Source organism: Centroberyx gerrardi, chromosome 1, assembly GCF_048128805.1.
Source record: "Centroberyx gerrardi isolate f3 chromosome 1, fCenGer3.hap1.cur.20231027, whole genome shotgun sequence".
Classification (NCBI taxonomy): Eukaryota; Metazoa; Chordata; class Actinopteri; order Beryciformes; family Berycidae; genus Centroberyx; species Centroberyx gerrardi.
In genome coordinates this window covers 13140911-13155259 of record NC_135997.1, presented here as the reverse complement: position 1 = coordinate 13155259, position 14349 = coordinate 13140911, and the positions used below count along the sequence as shown (strand labels likewise).

General features: G+C 41.1%; 1 protein-coding gene across 3 annotated transcripts; it reads right to left on the bottom strand.

The window, feature by feature from the left end:
* Nucleotides 1–233: 233 nt before the first annotated feature.
* Nucleotides 234–14310, bottom strand: ctdspl2b (CTD (carboxy-terminal domain, RNA polymerase II, polypeptide A) small phosphatase like 2b). Of its 3 annotated transcripts, none has more exons than XM_071905923.2 (13): nt 14144–14310; nt 11257–11448; nt 7803–7941; nt 7566–7715; nt 5122–5370; nt 4858–4954; nt 4311–4422; nt 4050–4136; nt 3668–3730; nt 3501–3580; nt 3147–3273; nt 2868–2963; nt 234–2689 (listed from the first exon to the last, which is right to left on the bottom strand). In XM_071905923.2, exons 2-13 carry the CDS (start codon nt 11422–11424, stop codon nt 2624–2626), a joined length of 1434 nt encoding a protein of 477 aa, XP_071762024.2. In that variant the 5' UTR covers nt 11425–11448; nt 14144–14310; the 3' UTR covers nt 234–2623. The 3 variants fall into 3 exon arrangements, with proteins under 3 accessions (XP_071762024.2, XP_071762025.2, XP_078139504.1); XM_071905924.2 differs by having other exon boundaries at nt 5122–5346; XM_078283378.1 differs by having other exon boundaries at nt 14148–14310.
* Nucleotides 14311–14349: the final 39 nt, after the last annotated feature.

Below are 14349 nucleotides of genomic sequence, written 5' to 3'. Positions count from 1 at the left end.
GCTGAGGACATGACCACACATGGGCTGCATAGGCCGACTCTCACACACCGCAGTCTGTGTAGGTGAGGCTTGCATACTTGGAGATGGTATGGCAGTTAGGATGGTGAGAGGGCGTGGGGGGAAAGGGGGAGCTACCATGGTGGGGTCTCAAGACATTTTTCCTCTTCCATGCACATCCTTTCTTGCCTCATCTTCAAAATGTGAAGAGTATTTTTTTTTTTTTTAGAAGAGTATTATTTTTTTATTTACCAGAGGAAACTGATCCTCCTCTTCAATTTGTTTTAGGTGGCGAGGAGAGAAGATACAGGGAATTCAGGAAAGACACTTAAGACTTTACCCCCATGTATAATTTACATTCATAGTCTGGACATGTCTACTCATAACATTATGTCTGAATAAACAACATTGTGCCCTGTAACAATTTAACTTGAGTACAAACGAATTATAGTTTCTGGAGAGCTACTGGTTTCTGGTGAGAAAGGCAAGACAGGAGGGCATTGAACAGCTGCAAAGCGTCTCTTGAATACAACCGGCAGAGTAGCAGGGGAGGTTTGGGCAGGGCACAGCAGGAAACACCTGACAAAATTTATTCATGGGGCACAACTAAATGGAATCACAGTACAACTGCAACATATACTGCACACAGACCAAAATAATCTGGATTATCTCCACATTTCAGTATCTGCTGAGCTTTGAGGCCTGATTGTCTCTTTCTATCTAAACACTGGGGGCGAGAGCATTGGAAATGCCACAGCGAAAAAACCTAAGGAGAGGAATCGTATGGCACCGTGCAGGCAGCCCAGGCAGACCCAAACACTCACATTTGCTAGAACTTCAAAACACAATTTGATCCTAACCGAACAGGACCTGAAATACAGTTCAACAATGAACACGGAGCCAAAAGGCAAAATGGTTACGAGGAGGCTAAAATAACTCCTGGTTGTTCTCAACTTTCTTAAGAACCGTTTCAACGGTGTATTGGGTAGAGTTGGGCCCATGACAGAAAACGGACTTCTGTGATGACAGATGGTTGGGTTTTAGTCTACACCTCCAAGAGTTAGGCCTGTAAGGAGACCAACACTAAATTCACACTGCTGCCTATTGTTTGTTTTCACAAATTGAATAAATTAAGTTGAAACACCAGAGGAGTAAAATGTCAATTTGGCAAGGGCGTCCAGGCTGAAGTAGGGCAGAAACACATTCATATAGTTACCATTCTTAAAAGCAATGCTTTAAACTGCATTAAAAAAGGGAAAAAGGCTTAAAAGTACAGAGTAAAAATATAAAACAAAAACAGACAGGTAGAGGGGCAGTCAGGATGTACACCACAGTAGTGAGGCTGACTTGAAACAGTATGTTGCTGGTGCCAGATATGGCTGGTACAGGGTCTGGCCATAGATTTCTACCCTGGGTAGACTTCATGACACACTGGCAGAGATGTGCTACATTAGTCATACTCCAATGCTACCGACATAGCCATCAAATTACACATTACAACAAAAAGAAACAGAGCTCTGATTTAGCCAAAATACTTGATTAGGAGTAAAGACAATACTGATTACAAATGACAAATCAAATACTACTATTAAAAAAAAAGGTTAACTTTGACACATACCACTTTGAAAATGAATGCCCTCAAACCTTTACAATATGTCAAATTACAGGTAAGCAGATTTTCAATCCTATCATGTATAATTAAAAAGCCATCTTCTGTCCACAGTGAAGCCACCACATTGTTTTAAACCGATATATGACCAAGAACAAACAAGATTTTAAGTCCTGGATTCATTCCATTTGACTTGACTATGTAGTGGACTATCGCCATTAAAACCATCCATGTTCTCAGACTCGGAAAAAGGCTTAGGATAAACTTAGATGACCTCTTTTAAATATCACATCTTACAAACAGAAGAAAAAACAATTTGAAACACTATGGGTTTAAAAAGAATGAAACACCAGTTTTACCAGAAAAAACAGCCCAACAATAGAAACTTGACTCAGCTACAGAGGAATGCATAATGATTTTAAAGGCTACAGATTATAAATTTGACAAACACAAAATCGGTGTGTGTGTGTGGGGGGGAGGGGCAGGAGTAAACACACACATACAGATTATTTTACAGGCCAGTCATTCCTGTTGAAATTGGTCTGTAGCCAAAGAGTGTCATTATTAGTCAGTCTCAACAGCGTGAGCACCAGGGGTTGGTTTGGGTTTTCGGGACTAGGTAGGTTGGAGATCCTCTTTACCAGGTGGCATGTTCATATCCACTCAGCCAGCACCAAGACCTCTTTATATTAGCATGGAGACAAAATCCAGCTCCACAACTGGAGAGTCAGTCAAAAAGAGGAGTCTACCTGGGCTTGTCCATAGTAAATGCGATTTCATCTATACATGTGGATATTTAGAAAATTTCACCCAGATCTTGCTTCAAAAACCTTTTTCTTTTGAAGTTGTCGTAGTTTTAAAAGCAACGTGGGTTTAAAAAAATGAGGAAAAAAGGCTAAAATTTTAACAGTAATGGCAATGTTGTAGTTTGTAATCCGAAGAGGGGCTTTTTACACGTTCGTTGTTTTCAGTCTTTTTTTTTTCCTGTTGTCCCGTTATGAGAGTCCATACTCAAGCTCAATCGGGGGGCAACAGGTCGTGCAGGCGGAACCTGTCTCGAACGTGCGGACGCACATCCTCGTTCTGAAAAGTCCGGCAGGCGTGAGAATCAACAGCAAGAGAGAAGGAGATTAGAGACCAAGCTTTATCAATGACTTGAAATGCTAAGATCTTACTTGATGTTAACATTGTCAATATTGCAGAGCAGTTTTACTGCCTCTTACAACAGCTAAATCAGTCATTAGTGAGTAAGACATCTTACCATCTCAACCAACTTCTCCAGGAAAGGGACCAGCTTCAGCAACTCATTGTCATTCTTGTCCATAAACCAACTCTCTATGGGAATCCCATTGGAAAGCTGTTGGGGCAGAAAATTGTCAGTTGCGACGACATAAGTGAGTAACTGTCTACTATATGTATATTTTCCCTCAATTTTTTATCTTCTAAAACATTTCTCCCTTTGCTTGAATTTGGTGACAACTACTGTTACTGTTGAAGATTTAAACCTTCCATAGTGTTAATGTTTAGTTTAAGTGTTCACCTGATATGCGAAGGCTTGTGGTGAATTGTCAATGATGATGGTCTTTGACAGGTCTCTGCCTAAGATGTTGAGGTCCTTGATGTAATTTCCCTGGACACAGACACAATGCTCCCGGAACAACCTGTGTCTACAGTTACAGTGGGGAGGGGAAAGAAAAACAGAGGAGAAAAAAAAAAACAAATCAATGACCAGGTCTAGGTAATCAATAATTCAACAAAACCACAACACTGACACCTCTTTGCTCACACCGGTGCTAGTCAGCTTTTTTAAGCTCTTCCTCTTTTTCCATTCACGCTTGCATTGCCTTTGGGGTTTGTTGTGTAAATATGACCCACTAATAAAAAAAGAGCTTACCTCACTAGCTGTTTCTTAGGATCCAAGATGTTCAGCAGTTTGTCTGCATACACCTTTTTAGAGGCTGTGAAGAGGATAATCTAGAAGGGGAAAAAACAGCATTAAAATAGTCCGATTTGACACAATTAAGTTTAATATAAGAACAATAGCAGAGAACTTGTATTTACCTCATAGATTTGAGACATGCGTTCCAGGAACTCTCTGAAAAATGGCCTCAGGCGCACATAGACCTGGAGAAGAAGACAGGCCATTGGTAACCACACATTTCTGATCAATATAAGGTTTACTGCACATAACATCATTGTGAGTGAATGGAGCTAAAACAAAGTACAGCAACATGCATCTTGCATATGTAATATTAAATTTGGTTATGATTGTTACATTGGATACATATCACTGCTGTAGGGCACATTTTGAGATCTTTGGATCAGTTACATGATTCTGGTTGGGCTCCACACCATTTCACAAACGTTACTTTAGCCCTCTCTAGTGGTAACATGGAAAACCTAAAACTGAAGAGGAGCAATACGCCTGTGAGGCAGCATTTACCTGGTAAATGACATCCTGAAAGAGGACAGGGAAGGTAAGTGCTGCATCTTCCAGCTCATTTAAACTGCAGTGAACCAACGTCTCATCCTGAATGAACAGAAGGGAGAAAACAGTTGGTAGAAGAAACAATACAAGATCCTCTGTAAGAAGTCATCTTTTTACAACAGACTTTAAATAAACAAAAACAAAAGGACAGACAAACAAATAAAAATCTTATGATATGGAATGAGGTGTGAGGCCACCGCGTCTGTGGTAACTGACCAGGTCTAGGACCAGAGAGAACTCAGGCGTGCTGCGTGTCTTCAGAGGCAGGGCCGGCTTACGAGTGAGCTGCTCTTCTGTCAGCGGAGGGACATGCTTGATGAAGAAATACCTATGCATAGAAACATCACATGTGCATTTTGTCAAATTAAAAAAGCTATTTAAACCACATTATTCTTTGCAGACTGAAATATGTTCTCACACAGATCCTATAAACAAAATCTTATGCAACATGCATTCATTCTGAATCCAGTAGACTGACACAGTAGACTTTCAAATTTAGTTTGTTAGCACCCTTACAGTAAATGCATAAAGGGTGCAGTTTAAGCAATAAGCCACGAGAGGTCGTTCTTTACATTGACTCCAGAATAGCTAAGAAGATTTGTTCGGCATGAAGTAAAGCAGAGTGCCTAAAACCCTCTTAACTCTTCTGAAATCATTCAAATGAACAATAATGCGATTACAGGTGTCAAGGGTTTCAAATGTGACTCGGCCACTCAGTACAAGACTGAAACTATGCATTTTATAACCAAAATGTTATACTGACGGGTCAAAGACTTCCCAGTCTTCCTCATAGGTTGCCTCTGCTGGTACTGCAGTGGGAGGAGCGTCCACATACGCCATATCTGGACTGGAGCCTGGAGCTTGCACCACAACAAGGAGAGATTGATATGGAGAACAAAATGAGACAGGGGAACACAAAATATCAAGATGAGCATGGCAAGCAATTATCACATACTTTATTACTAACCCAATGTAACATACAATTCCAAACAATTCAGAGCCTTATTTCCTTTGCTACACCATCTACCTGTGAGGGGTGGAAGGTCAGCATCAGCCTCTAGTTCTCCCTCCTCCGCTGTGGGGGGAACCTCGGGCATGTGGGGAGGTCGCAGGGGCGGGAGCTGGGATGCACTAGAGTAGAGGTTAGTGGCGGTACACAAATCCTGCGTGGATGTGGCTGTGCTGGTGGGCGTCTCCACGACCTGCTCCATGTCCAGCTGCTTGACTATCTCCTCTGCTTCCAACGCCTGGTCTGGAGAATCCGAGCCAGAAGAGGCTGGAACAAAAAAACAAATAAAGACAAGATGCAGTTGAGCTGCCAACATGTCCCACCATTTTTCCTCATTAATATGCAAAGCTATGTAGCAAGGTGCTCCAATCGGATCTACTCTATAGGGGGTACATGTGGTGTAAATATGAAGTTTTTATCATGCATTGTTCTTGAGATGTTGTGTTCACAAAAATCTGTCTAGACACAGACAGACGCCACCACCAGACTGACTTCAGATTTTATGAGGACAGACAAAACATTATAGCTATGGTCGTAGTCGTATCGAGAAGCCTGTATGGCAGCACATTTCTGTCCAAACTTCAGCCCTCTACACTTGGCTGGCCAGATGTTCCAGATTAGAATGTAATGCACATAAGACTTAACAAATTCAGCAGTGAAACATATGATTCTCCAAGAAAAAAAACAAAACAGGCACACAACTGTAAACTATGTGTATGCGACTGTGAGGTTGTGACATGACATAATGAGCTCAGGGAGGAGAGTATGTGTTCAAGTCAGTTCTCTGTCACACAGGAGTTTTCTTGTAGTTGAAGTGCGTACTGTAGTAGCAGAGTGACAGAAGGGAAAGATATGGTATTTTTTGCAAAACACCTGAGGACTTACATGGTGTAATTTACACTCAGAATATATTCACAAAACTTAATTTGACTAAATTTGAAGTAAAAAAAAAAAACATGTGACAAACAAATGGGCAAGTTAATATTTGCATCAAAGCAAAACTTGCCTGCCCTACAGCAATTGTGTGGTCAAATCATGAGAAGAGAGCAGTTTAAAGCAGCTATTTCCTATAGTTCTAAAACATACAGAGTTCATCACATAAAACATGGCTCACAGCAAATTATGTTTTATCACCTTTTTATCACATTGGATTAGACAAGTTAAATATTGGCAGGCAACTAAACCAGATGTTTCATTCTCTTGGAAAGAACATCTTGCCCCATTTAAAAATCTTGTAATTTAATGTTGCCATACTTATGAGTAAAAGATACAAACATCAAAGAAAATTATTTAAGACCTTTTATGCATCACTAGCAGCCACTGGAAAATTCAGCATACAAGTGATTCCCCAAACAGAACTTAATCTCAACTTTTACATTTGGCTCACGTGTTATTTCCACAGTCATCTCCCTCCAACATACACTGTGGTGGGCGGTAGCAAGCACTGTGAACTAAAATTTGATACTTTACTGGAATAAAGTGCTTTTGGCGGATTAGATGAATGTCGACTTAACCAGAAGACCCTAACGATGTGTAAAAGCTCTTAAAATATGTTCTTCCAGTCCTTTGCCAATAAGCGAGGCAACATACTGATTTTTGAATGGAGTTTGCTGTGGCATAGCACAGCAAGTATCGGGGCTAGAAAGTTGAGATTATATTAAAATATGACTTGATGCTTGGTGCATCACTTGTATGTTGAATTTACCAGTGGATCCTATCCATTCAGAAAAGGATGTTTGCCAATTTAAAAAAAGCCACTTAACAAGAGAAGCATCTTAGATGGAGTTTAGCACAATGTCACATATCAGCTCTAGTGGCATACCAACTTTCAACAAATCAAATTCAGTAGATAAAAACTCTCTGGGAACCACACACTGTGAGGTTTATATGATGACATTAGATCACCAGAAAAAAGAAGGGGGCAAAAGGATGTTTTAAGCTATTCTGATTGGCCACACAATCGCCGTAGGGCCATCCTACATGCTTCATCTACATGACAACTGCTCCAGTGGTGCAGAGAATTGAGCTGAATATGAACTGTTTCAATCGAGAGTGAAACAATTCAAGAAAACGGTGCATCTTGTCACGTGTCTGCTCTTAAAAAAAAGAGCAGGGGGAAAAAATCTGGGAATCGATATGGCAAACTTGTTTCAATCCAGTTGATTCTGCAACATTGTAACCAGTTCCTCGATGGAACTGGGTCTCTGTAACCCTAGCTAGGAGTGAGATAGGCTACCTCAGTGTAAATCAGTAACTTGGCCAAGTCTGCGTCGCCACATCTGCTCTTCTGATCAACCAATTTAGAGACTATCAATCAAATAATTAAGAATGAAAAGTAGTCAACCAATGGGTACATCCCTAACGAAAGGAGAAAGACGGGGAGCTGATGACCAAACCCTTCCATGATTTATTGTGTACAGGAAGCAAGATTAAGGCCACACTTTCACATAGGGTTTGTTTACCATTTTTAGCTGGTGAGAAGAAGTTGAAGACGGGGGAGAAGATGGTCCCAAGAAGGGTAGTCCTGGGAGGGCTGGTGGGCACCTCAACAGCTGTCGTCTCCTCCAGGCTCCCATTGGGCTTCTCCTTACTCCTGTCATGATTGGTTGCCTCTGTAGGGAAAAGTTAACAGGGTTAAACTTAGAGCACAATGTAAAATAACGACTAGTGATTAATCTTTCTCATCATGTGCCACTCACGTCCATTGACAGAGCCTCTCCTGCTGACCCTGTTGATAGTCCTACGGGGGTTGTTGGTGCCGTGGGGTGTGGAGGTGATCAGGTTGTTGTCCACATCACAGTGGAGGCGTGTCTTCTTGGCTGGGTTCTCCTGTTGCACCTTAAGGAAACAGGAGGAAACAGACATCAGGGGCCACATTTATAAAAAATAAAAAAAAGGATGGCATTGTGGCAAGCAGAGAAAGACAATTAAGTAAGCTGGAAAAAGACTTCACGTAATTACTTGATCATTTGTAACATTCTAATTAGCAGAGAGCTAAACAGTCAAAAGAACAAAGAAAAATTCCTTGGGGCGAAATTGTCCCTGATGCCTCTTGTCATTGTAAAATTCTGAAGCACTTTTGTTATGTTCATAACAACGACTTGTATCCATACCTCAGAGCAAATAAAAAAAACTTGTACAGTAGGTTACATAAAAGTTGTGGGCCTTGTAGCCCAGGCGGGATTCTATGCTAGCTGTTTTTTAACTATCACTGTACCAATTTGAGAAATAAAAAATGAATGTACATGCAAGCACTTCTAACAGCACACATTCATTATTGGATTTACATTATTCTTTGTACATTCTGACTCATTGCAGAAGCTTTGTGTACACACTTAAATCTAAAGCTAAATGCCCTTGCATTAAATTTAAAGGGATATTTCACATTGGTAGGACATTTTCACTTTCTATTAACAGCTCTGTTCAAGTTCATGAATAGTCAGACAGCCACCAACATCAAGTGACTTAAGGATCCAAATTCACTAAACATTAACAAACTATTATTGCAAAGAAAACCATAGAGAATCAATTAAATATTTTTCATAAATTGAAACTGAATGAAGTTTACAGTCAAATTGAATAGTTCAAATAGCAAATAGTTGAGAACAGTCACACAGATGTCTCTGAATATACCTATGTGAGTGAGTTATATGCTATCACTATCCAATTACACAGAAAGGGCAAATCTTTTTTTATTTTTGTATTTAATCATTTAAAGACACGGGGGGAAAAATCACAACCCTACCATCTTTGAGCCTAATTTTTGTGAAGGAAAACAAGCCTATGTAATGGGGTGATGCGTGTACAGTCTGTTAACCACTTGCTATGTGGTGGAAAACACTCCCTCAGCAGGCATTAAGGTCACAGGAAAAGCAAGGTAGGTACTGCTTGGCAAGAACACAAAAACTCTGGAAATGCTTTTTGTTCCTCTGGCTTTTGGTTGGGTGGGATACATGTTTAAGTAAAGTTCATGATTTTGCTCTGAAACCGTATGTTAGCCCAGTGATAGACTGGCGACCTGTCCAGGGTGTTTCCCTGCCTTCCATCCAATGAATGATGGGATATGCTCTAGCCCCCCGTGACCCATGAGAAGGAAAAAGTGAGTAAAGCCAGTGAGTCGGGAAAAAAAACAACTTTGTTTTTCTAACTGAAGTTAACAAATAAGTGAAGTAATCATTATGCATTACCTTTCTTTAAAAAAAAAAATAGTATCCAGATGTCAAAAGTCAATTTCATTGTCAATTTTGGGGAATTGAGGATTCTACCAGTCACTCCCATCCCTAGACTTAAGTGTGTTTGTGAGATGTTGCATGCATAGTTTATGTGTATGGTGTGTGTGTGTGTGTGTGTGTGTGCGCTTGTCTGTACATGCAGACAACAAGAGCACACAATAAATTACACAACATTATTGTCAAATACTAAACCACCGTCCTGTGGCTAGAGTTTTTGTAGTTGGAGATTTTAATCAAGCAAACCTCAGAAAGACACAGCCAAAATCCTACCAGTATATTTAATGCTATATTAGAGGTGCCAACACTCTTGACTATTGCTACATGTACTTTTCCCATCAAGGACATCTATAACCTACCACCTGATTCTTAGCCAATCAGATAAACTCTCCATGTGGCGTCCTCCTGTTTACAAACAAAAGTTGAAATGTGAGGAACAAGTGACTAGAATGGTACAATGCTGTCCCAGGATGACAGAACAACTACTGTGAGACTGCATAAGGTCTCTAGACTAAGGCATGATCAAAGACTCATCTAACCTGAAGAAGAATGCAACAGTGGTCACAGACTTCATGAGGAAATACAGGGAGGACCACATAATTACAAAAACAATGCCCTGTTGTCCTAACCAGAAACCCTGGATTGATCAAACGAGTTACACCTTCATAACGACTTGGGCCGAGGCATTCAAATCTGGCAACTCTCGTTTAACAAAAAGAGGCAAGAATTATTTAAAGAAAGCCACCAAGAATAGAAAAAGACAACAACATAACAAACTTGAAACACAACCCCAAATTCCTTTGTTAAAACGTATTTATCCAGGGACAGTCGACTGAGCATGCACACTCTTTTCCAGCAACACCCTGCTTCATATTCATACAGTTACACGCATTCAGACCTGGGAACTTCCCAGTATAAACATCATCTTCTGTTGTTGGTGACTGAGCCGCTCCACTGGAAGAGCTGGGGGTTAAGAGCCTTGCTCAAGGGCACCACAAGTAGTTGTTTAGGGAGGGGAGATCATTACTTATTCACTTTCCCCACCCAGATTTTCCTAGCTGACTCAGGGATTCAAACCAGCCAACCTTCTGGCCACAAGCTTGCTTCACAAAACCTTTTTGTCCTGTAATTTCATCAGCCACATTTGATTAATTGGCCTTATTTGCCCTTTTCCCCTGTATTGTGACAGTAGCAGACAATCAGGCTACTTCTTTAAAATACAATCTAAATTAAAATACAATCAAAATCCTATCTGTGTATGGGTTAGTTGCAGCCAGGAATGGAGCCAAGGAGTTTGTGCGCTAGACCAGCATCCATTAGACCCTAAATTCTGTCTAGCAAAATTTATTTCACAGTAGCCACAGCTGAGAAATATTTGCGAGGAGTTGCCAAGAAGCACGCGTTCCGGTAAAACTTTCCATCCCATTCCCTTACAGCACATTCAATGACAATATTTAGTAAGTTAAAACAATGACAAAAGAACCCCCCCCCCATCTTTGTGAGAGGAAAATGTTCTTTCAGCTGAGTTAGACTTTTCCACTAGTTACTACCTCCTGTCCCTGCACACCCACTCTGTGAGCCAGTGGCTAAAATTAGAACGAAGCCCGAGTTCTCAGACAAGCTGCAGCATTCCACCAGACATTTCTAGGGAAACATGACACTCGGCACTGACAAACACTGGATTTATATCTGAGACTGGGAGAACATAGCGCTAAAAAGAAGAAGTGGCTGACCAAAGGAAAGCTTACATGAATTAATGTTAAACTAACCCACATGGGGAGTTGAAAGAGTGCTTCTTCAGCTACAATACTCGTCTCCCAAAACGACTTGAGTGGCAGTCATTGTAGAAGTGGCACAACACTCCGCCTTCTAATTGACCCCATTCAAAAGCAGAGTCAATTGAGGTGATCACAGAAGTAGTTACCTTAACAGCATTTCCTCTGATGAACTTCTTGATGGTGGAAAGCAAGCCCCTCCCACCGCTAGTAGGAGTGTCCTCTTCTACCTCTGAATGCCTCCGCTTGGTCCGGGATGGGCGGGCTGCCAGGCTGGGGTTTGGCTGCTGAGACGCCTTACGCATTCTCAGCCTCATTGTTTTTAGCAGTCACATGTAAGGCTGTTGTAGAAAATTAGATATAGGGAGACGTAAGGAGCATGGGAGAGAAGAGAAGAAAATGTTACAATTGTTAAGTAATAAGTCAAGGAAACAAATTAATTTGGTGTTGACGAGTTTTGAAGCAATACTGCTACATGTACATTCAAGGTGGACAAACAGGTTATTCTAAAGGCCTCAATTGTTTTAAAATGGCGAAGTTGGTGTGGTGTATGGATGTGTAGTGGGGCAATACTAGCACACAAATTGCTGCCAACATCTGGTTGCATTCAGGATCCCATTTCACTTACATCACAGCGGATCATGGCAGCCACAGCTGGCTTCAGTCCCATTTGTACACTAAAAAAATCTACCCAACATCTTATTCTACACATATCACAGAAATACTCCCTGTAGTTACATGCAAGATCAGTGGTAAATTTGAGACAACAAAATACAACATCTGAAAAAATTACAGGCGTTGACAAAGATTTAAATTTGGCTGAACTGAACTGAAATATATCTGAGGGAAATACACCCATTATTCTCCAGCAGCAAGGGAAATAACTGGTCAGTGCTGTCCTGGTGCATGAACAGAAAAAAATAAAACTATTCACAGTAAGCGCAAATCTTCAGTCAAGCATACCAGCCCCTTGTGCTTACGTAACAACAACTGGCTGAAAATGTGTCTGGACATATCCAGGACCTGTCAGGAACCACAAACTCACAACTGCACCCTCTCAATCCACAGATCTCACATACATCTCATCCACTACATCTGCTTTACATTTCCACAGGGGAGTACCCATGAACACACAGGAGGTGTGCATGCTCTTGCTCAATCACAAACACACACACTTTTAAAGGAGGCACCTCAACAGCCTGAGTGCCAGAGTGAACGTTAGCATAAAAGGAACAGGCAGGCATGAACAGGGGAAAGTTTTAAACTGGGGCTTGTTCAATGTATTAAATATACACCTTTGTGGTGAAGAGGCCAAATAACAGTAACAGTGGCATAAAACTCCACTTCGGAGCTGTTAATAGATCATGTAACAGTGTCATTGTTACCTGAAAGCATTGGTTTAAATAACACTGTCATCCTAACAAGTTATGTGACAGATATTGCGACTTATGACATCTTCAGAGTCAGAGTTTATGGTTTGCAATTTATGCTGTGCTAACGTTTATTAACTTGGTTAGTTAGCAAGGTAGCCAGCATAACTACAATTTCAAAGCAGTGTCTCTTCAGAATTGTCAAACAAAAAGTACTAAAACATATATGATCACACATTGCAAAAGTTGGCATGACAGCAACATCATTACCCAAGAATATCCATCTTTCTTTGCAATCAGCAGCAACCAAGGATCATGCACATAGCTAGGTACGAATCAAGTGAGCGGGAAATAAGAACATGCATGCCACTACGACTATTAGCGGGCTAGCAAACGTTAGCCATGGCAACACATCTGAGGGAAACAAGGCCCTCTCGGAAGCCCGTCGAGTTTGTAAAATGTACTCCTTAGCCAACGTTATCTGGTTTTAACTGTGGTTCTAGCACGGAATTAAAAATTAACCAAACATTACAACCTAGCCAGCTGGCGCATCTAGCCAATTGCCCCCACCGTGTTCACACTAACGTTTGTAAAAGTTGTATTGCTTCAACGCGAGTTATCTTATTATGCAACTTAAACCACGACTAGGGAGCTTAGTAATGTCTACCAGCTCGCATTACTAGTTAGCTAGCGCTACGTGAAGGAACTACGAGGAGGTCGTGTAAGTCTTTAGCTGCCGGGAGTTTATGTAGCTAGCTATGCAGCATAGCTTTGGATAACCCTCAACTTTCAGGCTGTATGAGTGGCATTTATACATTGTCAAGACAACTCGGCACTGGAACGAGATGTTAGCAAACGTTTGCCGTCGTTTAGCGTTTTAACAAGACAAGCCCACTACGATAGCTAGTTTAGCTTAGTTAGCAAAGTAACAATGCGATTAAACGAAACCAGCGTAACGTTAACTAGCGTTGACTGGCTACACTGTACTGAGCAGTTTGACTTTGCTGTCTTGGATCACTGACCAAGTTAACGTTAAGTCAACTACGCTAGCTGAACGTGAACCTCACGTCAGTTATTAATCAAATTAGCATGATGCCCATTTTATGTGATAATCTAGTTATCGCTACCTACCGCTAATGGAGAGATTTCTGGACATGTCTGGCTAACTAGCCACTGGGACATCGATATTTGATGGAAAACGATAGCTAACGTTAGCTAGCTAACCTAGCAAAGTTGGAAAGTTATGGAATGCCAATGGACGATGTTAGCCTTAACGCTAGCCAAAAGACTCGATGTAAACTGGTAACTGTGCGTTCAAACACGACATGAATTATTACAGTTGACGAATGACTAACAATCTAGTAAGTAGTTATATGGCACGCATATTACTAAATAACATATCGTAGCAGCAAGCTAAAATTAGCTAACGTTAAGATTAACGAGCCAACCAAATATTCCGGGGATTAGCCAGGTCCGTCATAGGCCATGATGTTTTAGCTAACGTTAGCTTAGCAATTAGCATGAACCATACCTAGCTTTCTTGCAAAACAGCTTCGGGCTAACAGATGTGCATAGGCAAGAAAGGAAAATATTTATTCTGTCGTTAGCTAACATTACATCGACCGCACGCTGAAGACCATTTGCACGAATAACGTTAGTTACCCACTTACTTTACATCCGCAGTGTCTGAAGATAACGATTCAAGAGCGACTAACCACCACAACATAGGCAGCGGTTGTTTTCGTGATCTGATCCGACTTTCCTGTGTAGCTACTCAAGGGCCGTCTCCGAAATGACACTCCGTTGTGTTACCAGGCGCCATTTCCCGCCTCTGCTCACTCTCTCCAAGGCAGATACCCGTATGGGACACAG

Excerpts from the sequence above, each read along its gene's own strand:
- ctdspl2b (XM_071905923.2), bottom strand. The coding sequence starts at position 11,424 with ATGAGGCTGAGAATGCGTAAGGCGTCTCAGCAGCCAAACCCCAGCCTG. Across the intron at positions 7,716-7,802 it reads GAGAGGCTCTGTCAATGGAC|AGGCAACCAATCATGACAGG; the intron begins GTGAGTGGCACA and ends TTTTCCCTACAG. Across the intron at positions 5,371-7,565 it reads CTTCTCACCAGCTAAAAATG|CCTCTTCTGGCTCGGATTCT; the intron begins GTAAACAAACCC and ends TTTTTGTTCCAG.